The sequence below is a fragment of the Rhinoraja longicauda genome, chromosome 25 (assembly GCF_053455715.1).
Source record: "Rhinoraja longicauda isolate Sanriku21f chromosome 25, sRhiLon1.1, whole genome shotgun sequence".
Lineage (NCBI taxonomy): Eukaryota > Metazoa > Chordata > Chondrichthyes > Rajiformes > Arhynchobatidae > Rhinoraja > Rhinoraja longicauda.
The window spans coordinates 10,691,405-10,708,567 of record NC_135977.1 but is presented as its reverse complement, the minus strand read 5'-3'; the positions used below and the strand labels follow the sequence as shown (position 1 = coordinate 10,708,567).

Here is a 17,163-nt window from a genome sequence, read left to right as displayed (position 1 = left end):
AAAGACTTGTGTTTAGCCACAAGTGATCGCCTTTTTAGTTAACAGGTACAGCATGGAAGCCCACCCAGTATGTGCCGACCAGCATGCACTAGTTCTATCCAACAGGCTAGGGACAATTTACAGAAGCTAATTAACCTACAAACCTGCACGTCTTTGGAGTGTGAGAGGAAACCTGATCACCCAGAGGGAACCCACAGTCACAGGGAGAACGTACAAACTCCGTACAGACAGCACCCGCAGTCAGGATCGAACCCGGGTGTCCGGCGCTGTAAGGCAGCAACTCCACCGCTGCTCCACCCCCTCTTCTGACCTCTTGCTGACCTCTCTCACCTTCAAACACTTCCACATCGACACAAACTTCCCTTCTTCACGTGCTGTGTCCCTTTTATGAAGGGACAAGGTTGTTGATAATTCCCAGACACTGGGAGTTCTATTGATAAGTAGGTCTGGTGTTCGTCCAGAACCTTAGTTTGCAATGGAAGTTGTGAAAGTGACAATGGGAAATATAAAACAGACAGTGGACATACTGTTTAAGATGGAGATTCTGTATAATGTTGATGCATTTTCCAGCGGACTTCAAGCTGCGGGCCTTGTTGAATCCTGTACTGCGATCTACATCGATAGGTATTTATTCACAAAATGCTGGAGTAACTCAGCAGGTCAGGCAGCATCTCAGGAGAGAAGGAATGGGTGACGTTTCGGGTCGAGACCCTTCTTCAGACTTCAGATCGATAAGAGACAGTGCCACCTACTGTCAAGTCAAGTCAACTTTATTTGTCACATACATATATATACAAGATGTGCAGTGAAATGAAAGTGGCAACGCCTGCGGATTGTGCTAAAACTACAAAACAGAATAGAATTTATTTATTTTTTAACACAAAAAATAAATTAATACAGTAAATTAAATTAGTCCCTGGTGATATGAGAGTTAACAGTCCTGATGGCCTGTGGGAAGAAGCTCCGTCTCATCCTCTCTGTTTTCACAGCGTGACAGCGGAGGCGTTTGCCTGACCGTAGCAGCTGGAACAGTCCGTTGCTGGGGTGGCAGGGGTCCGTTGCTGGGGTGGTAGCTGGAACCATAAATTAAAAACATCAACGCAGCGAGAATGGAGGAGACAAGGCAAAGATTATAGGATAAACTAGACCAAGGGCGGCACGGTAGCGCAGCGGTAGAGTTGCTGCTTTACAGCGAATGCAGCGCCGGAGACTCAGGTTCAATCCTGACTACGGGTGCTGCACTGTAAGGAGTTTGTACGTTCTCCCCGTGACCTGCGTGGGTTTACTCCGAGATCTTCGGTTTCCTCCCACACTCCAAAGACGTACAGGTATGTAGGTTAATTGGCTGGGTAAATGTAAAAAAAAAAAATTGTCCCTAGTGGGTGTAGGATAGTGTTAATGTACGGGGATCACTGGGCGGCACGGACTTGGAGGGCCGAAAAGGCCTGTTTCCGGCTGTATATATATGATATGATATGATAAGTGGACCCGTTGGGCCCAAACCTTTCCTGCATTGGTGCAGCACCCTCTCCTCCCCCCTCCCCCTCCCCCCCAAAGGGATGACGGTGAGTAAGGTGGGCCTAAAATTGTCCAGCTATCGTGTACCTTTTTGGCTATAGTTCAGGAACAAACAAACAAACAAACAAACAAACAAACAAACAAACAAACGAGAGTTTTAGTATTTAGATAGAAAGTAACAATGGTTCAATAGATCTTTATTATCATAGAATCGTACGGTGTGGAAACAGGCCCTTCAGCCTAACTTGCCCACACGGACCAACACGTTCCATCCAGACTAGTCCCATCTGCCTGCGTTTTGCCCATATGCCTCTGAACCTATGCTATCCATGTACCTATCTTAATGTTTTTTAATTGTTGCGATAGGACCTGCCTCAACAACCTCCTCCAGCAGCTTGTTCCATATATCCACTACTCTTTGTGTGAAAAAGTCTCCCCTCAGGTTCATATTAAATCTTTCCCCCCCCATGTATAAGGCACACACATACCAAGGTGCAGTGAATTTATTTTTGCTTACAGATCAGTGAGGTTATTGCCATACATACATACGTACAATCCCCGATTAAGTACAGCCCACTGAATCCACTCCTGATTACGAATGCTGTCTGTACGGAGTTGCACGATCTCCCCGTGACCGGTGTGGGTTTTCTCCGGGATCTCTGGTTTCCATCCACATCCCAAAGACGTACAGGTTTGAAGGTTAATTGCCTTCTGTAAAACTGTAAATTGTTCCTAGTGTGTAGCATAGTGCTAGTGTACGGGGTGATCGCTGGTCGGCGTGGAGTCGGTGGGCCAAAGGGCCTGGTTCCATGCTGTATCTTTAAAGTAAAGCTGCAAGACCACTCTGGATGGTGTTGGAGTGGGGGGGGGGGGGTCTGCAGTGGGGAGGACAGGGGTTGATCGAGGAGAGTCCAGCAGTTATACTCAACTGGAATAACCTCCACAGGAGCCAATCTGTCAGGTTTTTATTGAAGGTTTCCCCAGCGTGGTGCTGATGCAATTTGCATCCGCATCAGGACTTTCATCAGCAATCAAAAATAATCCCTTAAACTGGAGTGAATCTTTGAATAGCTTTGACCCAAATGCTTGCTGTTTCCCTGCTGTCTGAGCTGATCAAGGCCTATCTGAAGTTATGTCCTGTGACTTAGCTCAACCTGCACAAAGAACAGCAGGCTGGTATAGCCTGGAGATCCCACCGCTGCTGATTTTATTTAACTGACAAAAAGCAGAAAAAAGGCATAAAGCACTCAGATCCCATGCGCGGAGGGGAGTCAGTGTCACAGATATCATCCACAGCAATGCTCTGCTGGTGACATGGAGCCACAGCGCTACCCAGCGTGGAAACAAGCCCTTCGGCCCAACTTCCCCACACTGACCAACATGCCACATCTACGCTAGTCCCACCTGCCTGCATTTGACCATATCCCTTTAAACCGAAGGTAGACACAAAATGCTGGTGTAACTCAGCGGGACAGGCAGCATCTCTGGAGAGAAGGAATGGGTGATGTTTCGGGTCGAGACCCTTCTTTGGATTTGTTCTAACCATGTACCTGTCTAATTGTTTCTTAACTATTGCAATAGTCCCTGTCTCAACTACCTCCTCTGGCAGCCACCAGCCTTTGTGTAAAAAGGTTACCCCTCAGATTCCTGTTAGATCTTTCTCCCTTCACCTTAAAATTTAGTTTGGAAAACTGACTTGGTAAGTATTCTACTCAATATGAAATGGAGGTAAGATTCTTGCCATCTTCTGAGTGTTTATCTCAGTGCACTGGAAATTTGTGTATTTAGTGTTACAGCTGTTGTTTCCCCTTCATCAGAAGGGTCTCAACCCAAAACATCACCCATCCGTATTCTCCAAGGATGCTGCCTGACCTGCTGAGTTGCCCCAGCAATTCATATCCTTTTCCCCCATTATTATCCTTGCTCAATGACTTCTAGTCCTAAAGGTTTGGATAAGATTTTAGATTTTTGTAGACTTAAGAGATGCAGTGTGGAAACAGGCCCTTCGGCCCACCGGATCCATGCTGACCAGTGATCACACTGTACACCCGCACTAACCTACATACTAGGGACAATTTGCTATTTTACCAAAGCATATTAAGCTATAAACCTACAAACCTGTACGTCTTTGGAGTGTGGGAGGAAACCGGACCACTCTGAGAATACCCATGCAGTTAAAGGTGAACATACAGCACCCGTAGTCAGGATCGAACCCAGGTCTCTGGTGCTGTAAGACAGCAACTCTACCACTCTACCATTGCACCACTGTGCCGCCCAATAAGATTGAACCCATTTGTGATACTTCTTTGTAGTCGAATCGTTTTCCAGCACCTAACTCAACTCTGGATCAGTTATGTCAAGAGTCAAGAGTGTTATATTGTCAAACGTCCCAAAATGGAACAATATTGTTTTTACTGGCAGCAGCACAACAGATATGTAAACATAGCACTCCGTAAACACCATAATGAACAAGCAAAGAATAACAGTGCAAAGACAACAATGATGTCCCAAAATCTATGTAGTTCAAAGCATATTTGGGAGTTGTAGTGTTTAATAGCCTGATAGTTGTAGGGTAGAAGCTGCTACTGAACCTGGACGTCACAGTTTTCAGGCTCCTGTACCTCCTTCCCGATGGCAGGGGTGAAATGAGAGTGTGGCCAGGGTGGTGTGGGTCTCTGATGATGCTGGCTGTCTTTTTGAGACAGCAACTCTTATAAATCCCTTCGGTGGTGAGGAGGTTGGTACCCGTGATGGACTGGGCAGTGTTCACCACTTTTTTCCCCAATCTTTTCTTTGTTCCTGGGCGTTTGAATTGCTAAACCAGGCCGTGATGCAACCAGCCAATATGCTGTTCTCTGCTGTTCACCATGCAGATGTTTAAGAGAATATTCGTTGAATTAAGAGATGGGTGTGAAAAATTAATGCAATGTGCAAATGCATCCTCATCGACCTAATGTTTCTTCTGCTTTCAGGTTAATTTCAATGAGCCTTTATCAATGCTTCAAAGACTAACTGAAGATTTAGAATATCACCAGTTATTGGACAAGGCAGCTCAGTGTGAAAACCCAGCTGAGCAAATGTGCTACGTGGCCGCATTCTCTGTGTCTTCCTACTCAACGACCATCCACCGCACAGCAAAGCCATTTAACCCTCTGCTCGGGGAGACCTTCGAGCTGGACAGGCTGGCGGAGAGTGGCTTCCGCTCACTATGTGAACAGGTGAGGGGTCCCTTTGGTCTTTACCTTGAACTATTGTACGTTTCCCTGAACACCGTCTGCTTTGGCCTGTGTCGGAAGGAACTGCGGATGCTGGTTCACACTGAAGATGGTCACAAAATGCTGAGGTAACTCAAGCAGCATCTCTGGGTAGAAGGAATGGGTGACGTTTCGGGTCGAGACCCTTCTTCAGACTGATCTGTTGTGATCTGTTCATGTCGCACCTTACATTCTTTTTGCAAACTTCCCTCTCTCTAGTCTCCCTCTCCCCTGACTCAGTCCAAAGACGTACAGGTATGTAGGTTAATTGGCTGGGTAAATGTAAAAATTGTCCCTAGTGGGTGTAGGATAGTGTTAATGTACGGGGATCGCTGGGCGGCACGGACTTGGTGGGCCGAAAAGGCCTGTTTCCGGCTGTATATATATGATATGATAAGGGTCTTGACTCGAAACGTCACCCATTCCTTCTCTCTAGAGGTGCTGCCTGTCCCGCTGAGTTACTCCAGCATTTTGAGTCTATCGTACTGTGTTCCCTGTCGGATTCTCATGTCCAATGAAGTCCATTGGCACAAATACATGAGAGTCAAAGAGCTTAAAACAAAGTGTGTCTCTCTGGGACTTGTATTTGGCAGCCCACAGAACAGTCAAGCAATTGACACAATTCTTAAAGCATCGATTATCGTTAGTGTATGGGTTGATTGCTGATCGGCACGGACTCGATGGGCCAAAGGGCCGGTTTCCCTGCTGTGTCCCTAAAGTAATGTAAAGTGATTCTGAAAGCAACATCTTTCGTTCACAACCAAAACTCCAAATATTACAATTGCTGGTCTTACAATTGTATGTCAACAAGTTATCACAGGTAACAAATAATTATACCCCATAGGATGCACTGCACAGTGGCGTAGCGGTAGTGTTGCTGCCTTACAGCGCCAGAGACCCGGGTTCGATCCTGACTACGGGTGCTGTCCGTACAGAGTTTGTACGTTCTCCCTGTGACTACATGGGTTTTCTCCTGTTTCCACCCACATTCCAAAGACGTGCAGGTTTGTAGGTTAATTGGCTTCTGGAAATTGTCCCCAGTGTGGAGGACAGAATGAGAGTGGCACAGACATGGTGGGCCGAAGGGCCTGTTCCCGTGATGTACCCCTAAAACTGAAAGCTAATCAGCAGGCGATGATACCTTTTATACACTACGGACTCGATTTAAATACTGAGTTGTTAAAAACACATTAGCAACGTGTTTCTCTGACATGGCATTACACCCTTCAGTGAACTGGCTTTCAGTACCCTCGCTCAGCCCACACCATCCCACCTCTAACCTTGGAAGGCCAATCCCTTTCATTTCATTGGAACATTTCTTCCTGTTTTTGGCCTGTAACTGTGTTTAGCAAGAATGGTGAAGCCATGTTAAATCTTGGGTCAATTCAATTTGGATCGTTGACCAAATGATCTGGATCTGGGATCCTCTGGCCAGAAATATTCCTCCCCACCACGGATTCGACAGGAAATGAATTTGTTATGGTGTGGTAAAAGGACATTGATCGTCATCTACGACTTCATCCGTTTGGGCGGCACAGTGGCGCAGCGGTAGAGTTGCTGCCTTACAGCGCCAGAGACCCAAATTCGACCCTGACTACAGATCCTACAGGTGCTGTCTGTACGGAGGTTGTTCGTTCTCCCCGTGACCTGCGGAGGTTTTCTCCGGGATCTCTGGTTTCCTCCCATGCTCCAAAGACGTACAGGTTTGTAGGTTATTTGGCTTGGTAAAATGGTAAATTGGCCAGAGGATCGTGTGGGACTCGGTGGGCTGAAGTGCCTGTTTCCACACTGTATCTGTAAACTAAACTAAACTAAATCTAGTGTACGTACCCAGGATTAGATCTCCAAACACTGAGTGGTGCAAAATCAGTGGACATGATGGATTGACAAAATAATAAGATTTTGTTCCAGTCATTAATTGACCCAACTGTAAAAGTGACAAGCAACGACAGAAATTATAAGGCTGAGAGGCTCATGAATATTAAGAACCAATCTTGCATATTCCATCACACACTATTACATTGATGACTGCAAGCTCGATTTATAAATAAGAGCACAGTAAAGGTGTTGATAATTACTGTCACTAATAATTACACTTAATGTGCATTTGTGGTGTATGAATAAATAAATTTGAATATTTTGGGAAATATTTTGCGATGCCATTTTCTGCTTGGGTTATTCTATTTCATTACTGCTGAAAATTAATTTGGAATATGGGTTTTCACGCGAGCTCAAAGCTCCAGTCCATGTTTGTCAGAATACCCCACTCTTGTCCCCAGAGGTGAACTGGTTCCAGCTTTGTGTCGCAAGGAAATGCAGATGCTGGTTCACACGGAAGATAGCCACAAAATGCTGGAGTAACTCAGCGGGACATGCAGCATCTCTGGAAGGAAGGAATGGGTGACGTTTGGGGTTGAGACCCTCTTCAGAGTCACCCGTTGGTTCCAGCGTTGTCCATTCTGAGAAACAAGCTCATCGCGACTCTCCTTATTATCTGTGGACCTTTACAATCACTACCCATTCATTTCTAGATCAGTATGTCCAAGCCACCACTTTGTATTGCCGTCTGGATCCAGTCCCCTCATATTTCTCTCCCTCCACTTCCAATGTTGCTTCTCTCTCTCTCCATCCCCAGCCCCCTGCATCTCTCACTCCCATTTCCTACCCGGCTCATTCTCTCCCAACATTTCTTGTCTCCGCTCCTTTTTTTCCCTCCGTTCCCAGTCCCCTCACCTTCTCTCCCTCCATTCCCTGCCCCGTTCCTTCCATTTCCTGCCTCTGCTCCTTCTCTTTCTCTCCGTTTCCCACCCCGCATCTTCTCTCTCTCTCTCTCTCTCTCTCTCTCTCTCTCTCTCTCTCTCTCTCTCTCTCTCTCTCTCTCTCTCTCTCTCTCTCTCTCTCTCTCTCTCTCTCTCTCTCTCTCTCTCTCTCTCTCTCTCTCTCTCTCTCTCTCTCTCTCTCTCTCTCTCTCTCTCTCTCTCTCTCTCTCTCTCTCTCTCTCTCTCTCTCTCTCTCTCTCTCTCTCTCTCTCTCTCTCTCTCTCTCTCTCTCTCTCTCTCTCTCTCTCTCTCTTTTTCCTGCCCCCCTCTCCCTCTCTCCCTCCATTATCTGTCCCTGTGACCTCTCTCCCTCATCCCATATGTTTGCTCCACCTCCCAGTAACAATGAAACGTCCAGCAGCTTTCTGATGATATTGAGGGATGTCTCGTGGCTTGCCCTGATATGTTTTCTCTCGCCCTCCTGCATGCAGGTGAGCCACCATCCGCCCGCTGCGGCCCACCACGTCTACTCGAAGTGCGGCTGGACCCTGTGGCAGGAAATCACCATCGCCAGCAAGTTCCGTGGGAAGTACCTCTCCATCATGCCACTCGGTACGAGACTTGTTTTAGTTTTTTAATGCAGTTTATTGGTACGGTGAAAAGCTTTAGTTTGCATGCTATCCAGTCAGCAGAAAGACAACACAAGATTACAATGGAGTCATTTACAGTTTATAGATACATGATAAGGGAATAATGTTTAGTGCAAGGTAAAGCCAGCAAAGTCCGATCAAGCATAGTCCGAGATATTTATTCACAAAATGCTGGAATAACTCAGCAGGTCAGGCAGCATCTCAGGAGAGAAGGAATGGGTGACGTTTCGGGTCGAGACACTTCTTCAGACTGATAGTCCAAGGGTCGCCAAAGAGGTAGATGGTAGGTCGGCTATGCTCTCTGGTTGTGGTAGGATGATTCAGTTGCCTGATAACAGCCGGGAAGAAACTGTCCCCGGATCTGGAGGTGTGCCTCAGCTTGCAGTGTTTAGTGCAGCTGGGATAATGAGGGCTCTGGCAGCGTTCTTCACAACAAGACCTGTGCAGTTTTCTATCCGGCACACAAGGAGGCAGTCAAACACGATGCAATGAAACGGCCTCAGCTTTTGGTTGACTTCTGCGTGCATTTGTCTCGTTCACAGGGTGGAAGAGCACTTCATTGAGTCATAAAGCGTGGAAACAGGCCCTTCGGCTCAACTTTCCCACACCAACCAACATGCCCCGTCTACCCTGGTCCCACCTGCCTGTATTTGGCCCACACCCCTCTAAACGGTGGCGCAGCGGTAGGGTTGCTGCCTTACAGCGAATGCAGCGCCGGAGACTCGGGTTCGATCCTGACTACGGGTGCTGTCTGTACGTTCTCCCCGTGACCTGCGTGGGTTTTCTCCGAGATCTTTGGTTTCCTCCCACACTCCAAAGACGTACAGGTTTGTAGGTTAATTGGCTGGGCAAATGTAAAAAAAAATAAAAAAATTGTCCCTAGTGGGCGTAGGATAGTGTTGATGTGCGGGGATCGCTGGGCGGCGTGGACCCGGTGGGCCGAAGGGCCTGTTTCTGCGCTGTATCTCTAAATCTAAAAAAAATCTAAATCTAAACCTATCCTACCCATGAACCTGTCTAAATGTTTCTTAAACGTTGCCTCTGCATAGTATCTGCCTCAATCAACTACCTCCTCCGGCAGCTTGTGTCATACACCCACCACCCTTTGTGTAAAACAAGTTGCCTCTCAGGTCCCTATTAAATCTTTCCACCCCTCACCTTAAACCTGTGTCCCCTGGTTCTCGATTCCTCTTCTCTGGACTGGGTAAAACATTCTGTGCATTCACCCTGTCTATTGTTTCCCCTCTGGAGATTTGGATGAGGAATTAACATTCCCAGATTATTTGGAAATGTTTGAACGTGCGCGGCACTAAAGTTAGTTCCCATCTGATCATTCCAATCTTCACGCAATGTTTTGCTCCAAGCAATTTCGACAAAAGCTTACAGTTCTTGAATAATTACCTCAGTTGATCTGGAGCATTCAATGATTAAAATGTCTTTTGCAACACTGGATTTCTCATAGAGATAATGTCTCATTGAGTCGTACAACAGGGGCATGTTGGGCCGAAGGTCCTACTTTCATGTTACCATCAAGTTCGTAAATTCTAGGAGCAGAATTAGGCCATTTGGCCCATCAAGTCTACTTCGCCATTCAATCATGGCTGGTCTATCTCTTCCTCTCAACCCCATTCTCCTGCCTTATCCCCATAACCCCTGATGCCCTGACTAATCAAGCACCTGGCTCCACTAAATCTGTTGTTCCTCTTGCATCCCCGTCAATTTACCCCCTGCCCCCAATCCTCCTGCTACTTCCCTACACCAGGGGCTGTTATCATCTGCCAACCTACCGACCTGCACGTATTTGCAATGCGGGAAGAAACCGGAGCACCCTTTCTTTTTAGACTTTTAGAGATACTGGGTGGAAACAGGCCCTTCGATTCACAGCGTCTGCATCGGCCAGTGATCACCCTGTACACTAGTACTATCCTACACACTAGAGATGACGTATAGAGGCCAATTAACCTACAGACCTGCACGTCTTTGGAGTGTGGGTCTTTGGCCGTAGCACCCGGGGAAAACCCACGCAGGTCACGGGGAGAACGTACAAACTCCGTACGGACAGCACCTGTGGTCAGGATCGAACCCGGGTCTCTGGCGCTGTAAGGCAGCAACCCTACTGCTGCGCTGCCGTGTGTGTTGAATGATTTGACATTTTCTCTCCAATTCATCACCATAAAATCCATCGCTTTTGGAAGCATCCGAGCTTCCTACAGCAATGCAGGAAGCCATTGTCCAGTGCCTCTGCCGATCCTCCCGATCCATTGAATCTTGCCCTTCATCGATTGCGCTAGAATTTTTGCCTGTCAAATATATCTCTGTTTTTCCCTTGGACACGTCTCTCATGCCTCTGCAGCGATCATTAGCTTGTCAGACTGCCAGGGTGGTACGGTCAAAGCAAGGAGCACCTCAGGTAGAAAGACGCAAACGCCCTATTGTCTCCGATCTCATCAGCCTCTTATTGTCCCACAGGTGCTATTCACTTACAGTTCCACTCGGGGAGCAACCACTATGTGTGGAGGAAGGTCACCTCCACTGTGCACAACATCATTGTCGGCAAGCTGTGGATCGACCAGGTCAGTGACAAGCTTGGTGTAACTCTTACAAACTAAATGTCAGGTCAGAACAGAAAGAAGCGTACTTGGGTTAAATGGTGCAGTGGTGGGGGAGGGGACAATAGACAATAGGTGCAGGAGGAGGCCATTCGGCCCTTCGAGCCTGTACGCACCGCCATTCAATGTGATCATGGCTGATCATTCTCAATCAGTACCCCGTTCCTACCTTCTCCCCATACCCCCTGACTCCGTTATCCTTAAGAGCTCTATCCAGCTCTCTCTTGAATGCATTCAGAGAATTGGCCTCCACTGCCTTCTGAGGCAGAGAATTCCACAGATTCACAACTCTCTGACTGAAAAAGTTTTTCCTCATCTCAGTTCTAAATGGCCTACCCCTTATTCTTAAACCATGGCCCCTTATTCTGGACTCCCCCATCATTGGGAACATGTTTCCTGCCTCTAACGTGTCCAACCCCTTAATAATCTTATACGTTTCGATAAGATCTCCTCTCATGATGGTGGTTACACATGGATCGTTGCAACAGTAAGTCAGGCGGTTTGCCATTGCGTTGTGTGTCGTGTCCTTTTGTTAGAAAACATTGGGAATTGAATCGGGCAGGAGGACCACCCTGCCTGGGTCTCTGGCACAGAGACGTTCACACGTTCACCGTATCCACCGAACCAGTTCCATAACAGGCGAGGAGTGGGCCAGTAGAAGAGGGTATGGTCGTTGTTAAGGTTGACTGCAGAAGGCAGCCCCCTGGCACACAGAGGCAGCCGGGTGAGGAGTGGGTCGCAAGCCCCAGGCCGGCAGCAGCTGGATCAGGGGAGCTCCAGTCCTTCCAGTACGTGGACTTGGACTTTGGATTACGGCCTTTTTCCTGTTCTTTGCAAACTGCGCCAAAATACGGCGACTGTGCATTTGTGGGTAGTGCAGAAGAAGTTCACTGTGCTGTGCCAACGTGACAATAACGAACCTGAGGGCGGCTCGGTGGCGCAGCGGTGGAGTTGCTGCCTTACAGCACTTGCAGCGCCAGAGACCTGGGTTCCATCCCGACCACAGGTGCTGTCTGCACGGAGTTTGTACGTTCCCCCCATGACCTCGGGTTTTCTCCGAGATCTATGGCTTCCTCCCACATTCCAAAGACGTACAGGGTTTGGAGGCGAATTGGCTTGGTATAAGTGTAAGTTGTCCCTAGTGTGTGTTAATGTGCGGGGATCGTTGGTCGGTGCGGACTCAGTGGGTTGAAGGGCCTGTTTCCACGCTGTATCTCCAAACTAAACTAAACCATTGAACCATTAAAACATGAGGGCAAATTAATCCATCATTTCTGCCACTCCCTCCCTCCCTCCCTCTTCCTCTCCCCCCTCCCTCTATCTCTCTGTACGTTCTCCCCGTGACCTGCATGGGTTTCCCCCGTTGCTCCGGTTTCCTCCTACACTCCAAATTCGTACAGGTTTGTAACCTAATTGGCTTCGGTAAAATTGTTAATTGTTTCTAGTGTGTGTAGGATAGTGTTAGTCTACGGGGATCATTGGTCGGCGTGGACCCGGTGGGCCGAAGGGCCTGTTTCAAGGCTGTATCTCTAAACTAAACTTCAAGCAATTCATTCAAGATCCAGTTTATCAGATCCAGTTTTCCAATAAATCAGATCCAGTTTTCATTCAACTGTAGACTATCAGTCAAACTTCTTGATTGTAATTAAATTCTCGTGAAGGTTCAGAGTGTAATCTTGCGTTCTCACCTTCAGTCAGGAGACATCGACATCATGAACTTCAAGACAAAGGACAAGTGTCAACTCAAATTCAGTCCCTATAGTTACTTCTCACGGGACTGTGCCAGGAAGGTGAGTGGCACCTTGTATTCTGCCTTTTTATGCAAGGATTTCCTTTTATCAGCAGAATGCTGGTTCATTTAATTTGATAGCAACTGTTAAATTATTACTGTTTTTTCCAATTCCTCAATTTTTCAGTGTGGGTCAAAGATAATCATAGCTGACCTCTGTAATTATCACCTACAATAACGTGTGGCATCAGGGACGATGCGGGGTTCAGCAATGACCACACCAACACTTGTAGTAGGGCAAATTCATGTGAAATATTTGCAGTGGTTAGAAAGCCTAGGGCTGCATGCGGGCGCTATCCCTCACCTTCAGAGCACATAGAAACATAGAAAATAGGTGCAGGAGTAGGCCATTCGGCCCTTCGAGCCTGCACCGCCATTCAATATGATCATGGCTGATCATCCAACTCAGTATCCCGTACCCACCTTCTCTCCATACCCCCTGATCCCTTTAGCCACAAGGGCCACATCTAACTCCCTCTTAAATATAGCCAATGAACTGGCCTCAACTACCTTCTGTGGCAGAGAATTCCACAGATTCACCACTCTCTGTGTGAAAAAAAACTTTCTCATCTCGGTCCTAAAAGACTTCCCCCTGATCCTTAAACTGTGACCCCTTGTTCTGGACTTCCCAACATCGGGAACAATCTTCCTGCATCTAGCCTGTCCAACCCCTTAAGAATTTTGTAAGTTTCTATAAGATCCCCCTTCAATCTTCTAAATTCCAGCGAGTACGTGCGATGGCACACATGATCTCGGGCTTGTCCCCGTAGCTTAGTCCTGGTCTTCGAAGAGGAAGACGTGGCGATGACAGGCTTCTTCCTGTAGTTCACCCTTGCCTCGAGAGGCCACCCTGGCAGTCTCAGGTTTCTTCCTGGCGGCTCAGCTTTTGACTTGAAGAGACGACACTGGCGGTCTCCCAATCATCCTGTCTTTGCCTCTTGTGTGTGGGCGCAGTCCCTTGTTGTCTGTGAGCAAGAAGTGGTTCTGGTGTCTCAGACTTTCCCCCGGCGACCCAGTCTTAACCACACGGTGGCGCTGGTGGTCTGAGGTTTGTCCCAGTGGCTCAGTCTTCCTCGAACCTGTGACAGGGGAACACAGCTAATGGGGATGCTCCCCACTTTGTCACCCTTACTCTCTTTCCTCCCTCCAAACCCCTCCCCACCTTTCTCCCCCCCCCCCCCCCTCCCCTCCTCTGGTGGGTAACACAATGAGAACATTTTTCTTGTGGTACAACAGGTGACAGGTGTAGTGACAGACCGAGAAGGAAAAGCTGATTATATCCTGTCAGGGACATGGGACGAGAAGATGGAGTTTGCAAAGGTTGTACAGAGCAGTCAAGATGGGACCAGTTACGAAGGCAAGCAGAAAACCGTCTACCAGACCCTTCCACCCAAGGTGCTGTGGAGGAAATATCCACTTCCGTGAGTTGACTTGACAAACTAACACACAGCGTAAATCTATCAAACGTCATCTCGGGCATTAGCCTGTTTTGAATGCATCTGTTCTGCAGTCTGGAAGAATTTGTGATCTGGTGTCCTTTCAAAGAGTGGGCACAGATTCAATTAGCTCAATTGCCTCTTTCTGTGGTGTGGGATTCTGTGATCCATAGAGTCATATCAAGTGTATCACCAAGTTTACACCAACCATCATGTGGTAAATAAGCCATGCACACAAAAGCCATGTAAAATTTCTTGTGGTCATTTCAGATGCGGTAAGGTGCGTGTTTGCCATTTTCCCTCCTGCCTTTAGTTCTCATCACTGCTGTCACCTTCTCCCTCCACCCCAATCAGAGTCTAACCTCACAAAGAGTGAAAAAGTAAGTGGTGGTTGAACCCTACGGAGTGACCCTGGATGCTTAAAAAATCTCTGACCACCAAATTTAAACGGCACGGTAGCGCAGCGGTAGAGTTGCTGCTTTACAGCGAATGCAGCGCCGGAGACTCAGGTTCGATCCTGACTACGGGTGCTGCACTGTAAGGAGTTTGTACGTTCTCCCCGTGACCTGCGTGGGTTTTCTCCGAGATCTTCGGTTTCCTCCCACACTCCAAAGACGTACAGGTATGTAGGTTAATTGGCTGGGTAAATGTAAAAATTGTCCCTAGTGGGTGTAGGATAGTGTTAATGTACGGGGATCGCTGGGCGGCACGGACTTGGAGGGCCGAAAGGGCCTGTTTCCGGCTGTATATATATGATATGATATGATATGAGATGCTCTGGAGGGAATCCTAGGTTTTTAGATTTCCATCACCCTAGTGCGGAAGAAGTACTTGCTGAATCTCACCCTACAATGGCCTCCCATGGTTGTATTAAGCCAGCTCTGTGGCGGCTGACCATTCACTAACTGTCTCAGTTATGAAAGGAGGCTGATAGAAATCAAAACAGTGTGAATCAGTGCACCTTAGAGTAGAGCTACCCAGACCTTGGAAGCACTCCTCTCCCAGTCTGAAGAAGGATCTCCCGAAACGTCACCTATTCCTTTTCTCCAGAGATGCTGCCTGACCCAGCACTTTGTGTCTATCTTCTTGAAAGCACACATTCTTGGCTCAGTGAGGATACAATTTACTATAGCCTGCTCCACTGTTTACCTAACCACCAAGTCATGGGAAGTCTTAGCCATCTCTGTTACTTCTTGGTTTCTCCAGCATCTCCCTGGCTAATCTCGTGCGGCACCTGCTTCAAATCCCACCTGGCTCTCTTTAGGTCGGGCATCCAGTGTCTCCAAGCACCCTATGCCAAAGCAATGCCCATTCCCCTCATTGATTTGTGCAGCTTTCTCCCATCTTGCATCCCCTCCTGCAATTCTTCATTCTGTCAGTTCAGATGAACCTGCTTCCCGTGATCCTGAAATTGGGTGGAGCCCACTCACATCCCAATCCTTCCCTACATCTAACTTTTGTTCCGCCTTCATCTGCCTCAGAAAAGATTGTTTTAGTCATGTTTGTAATCATATCTTCCATCCTTCTTGTGTTTGCGCTTCATCCTTTATTTCTGACTCTTCTATACAGCACCCAGATACAGGGTCTAATTTATGTCTGCTATGTCAATGTGGTTTCTGTTCCTGTGCTTTATACATACGGTAGGTCACGGGAGGCACCCAGCCTACTCAACCTCTCCCTATAGCTCAGACCCACTAGTGCTGGCAACATCATCGTAAATCTTCTCTGAACCCTTTCAAGCTTGACTATATCTTTCCTATAACATGGTGCTCAGAACTGAACACAATTCTGGAACCTATCCTCAAAATGTAGCCTTTTAAGCTCTGTCGAATGTTGTGCACCGTTCCGAGGCCATTGGATGTGGGTTCCCTACTGAGAGACACAGCAACAATACCGTCCTTCTGTTTCAGCGACAATGCAGAAAACATGTACTACTTCTCCGAGCTGGCGTTAACCCTGAACGAGATGGAGAGCATGACGGCGCCCACTGACAGCCGTCTGAGGCCGGATCAGCGCTTGATGGAGAACGGCGATTGGGAGGAGGCAAACGTGGAGAAGCAGCGGCTGGAAGAGAAGCAGAGAGCTACCCGGCGTTTGAGGGAGGCCGAGGCAGTCAAAGCCTTGGAGGAAGGTGAGAACCAAGAGTGTTGGTTGAGGCTCAGGGAAGGGTGAGACCGGACGGAGCTGGGTGACAGGGTAAAGCAGCCCTCCCCACTTTCACACCAGTCCTTAAATCCAGCTCAGCCTCTCATGGCCTGTGTAGGCATCGAAGTATCCTTGATAAGTTGATAGTTCATAAGTGATAGGAGCAGAATTAGGCCATTTGGCCCTTTGTCTACTCCGCCATTCAATCATGGATGATCTATCTTTCCCTCTTAATTCCATTCTCATGCCTTCTTCCCATAACCCCTGACACCCGTACTAATCAAGAATCTATCTATCCCTGCCTTAAAAATATCCATTGACTTGGCCTCCACGGCCTTCTGAAGCAATGAATTCCACAGATTCATTACCGAGCACATTGGCAGAACTATCCCCAGACGAGGAACAATCACCGATCCAGTAGCTGGAGTCTGGCTATTAGGGGAGAGGGAAAAGTCACCTGCTCGGCTCGACCCTGGGACTTTCCATCGCCCGGTGGGGGCTTCAAGGGGTTGGGAGCCTCGATCGCCTCGTGGCGCCACGGGAGAAGAACGAGGAGGAGATAAGACTTTGCCTTCCATCACAGTGAGGGTATGCCTAGAGCAATCACTGTGATGGCTGTTTTGTGTAAAAAAATTGTATCTGTGTGTCTTGTGTTCTTTAATGTCTACTGCCGGACCCTGACGTGAGAGGACGCTGGCGTTGATTATTCGCCGCTTTTCCGTCAGGATAGTTTGTCTGTTTGTCTGTTTGTTTCTATGTTAATTGTATTTGTAAAGCGCTTTGTGCATGTGTTAAGGCGCTATATAAAATAAATATATTATTATTATTATTATGAAGAAAGGAGGTGGACTTAGTATTGAAAACTGCCATTGCTAAAAGTCCAGAAGGAACATGGAATGAATGAATGATACTTTATTGTCACACGTGACATGTCACAGTAAAAGTCTTTGTTTTGCATACCATACACAAAGTGAGCAAACAGTCACGTAAGCAAAGTTTACTT

At 47.6% G+C, this 17,163-nt stretch overlaps 1 protein-coding gene across 1 annotated transcript in view; it reads left to right on the top strand.

Moving 5' to 3' along the window:
• The window catches only part of LOC144605667 (oxysterol-binding protein 2-like), a 193,201-nt gene that overhangs the window by 166,371 nt on the left and 9,667 nt on the right, over positions 1–17,163 (top strand). The window contains 6 exon segments of the mRNA XM_078421143.1: positions 4,491–4,736; positions 8,023–8,143; positions 10,651–10,754; positions 12,485–12,580; positions 13,816–14,000; positions 15,926–16,146. Of these exon segments, the coding sequence (XP_078277269.1) occupies positions 4,491–4,736; positions 8,023–8,143; positions 10,651–10,754; positions 12,485–12,580; positions 13,816–14,000; positions 15,926–16,146 (973 nt within the window).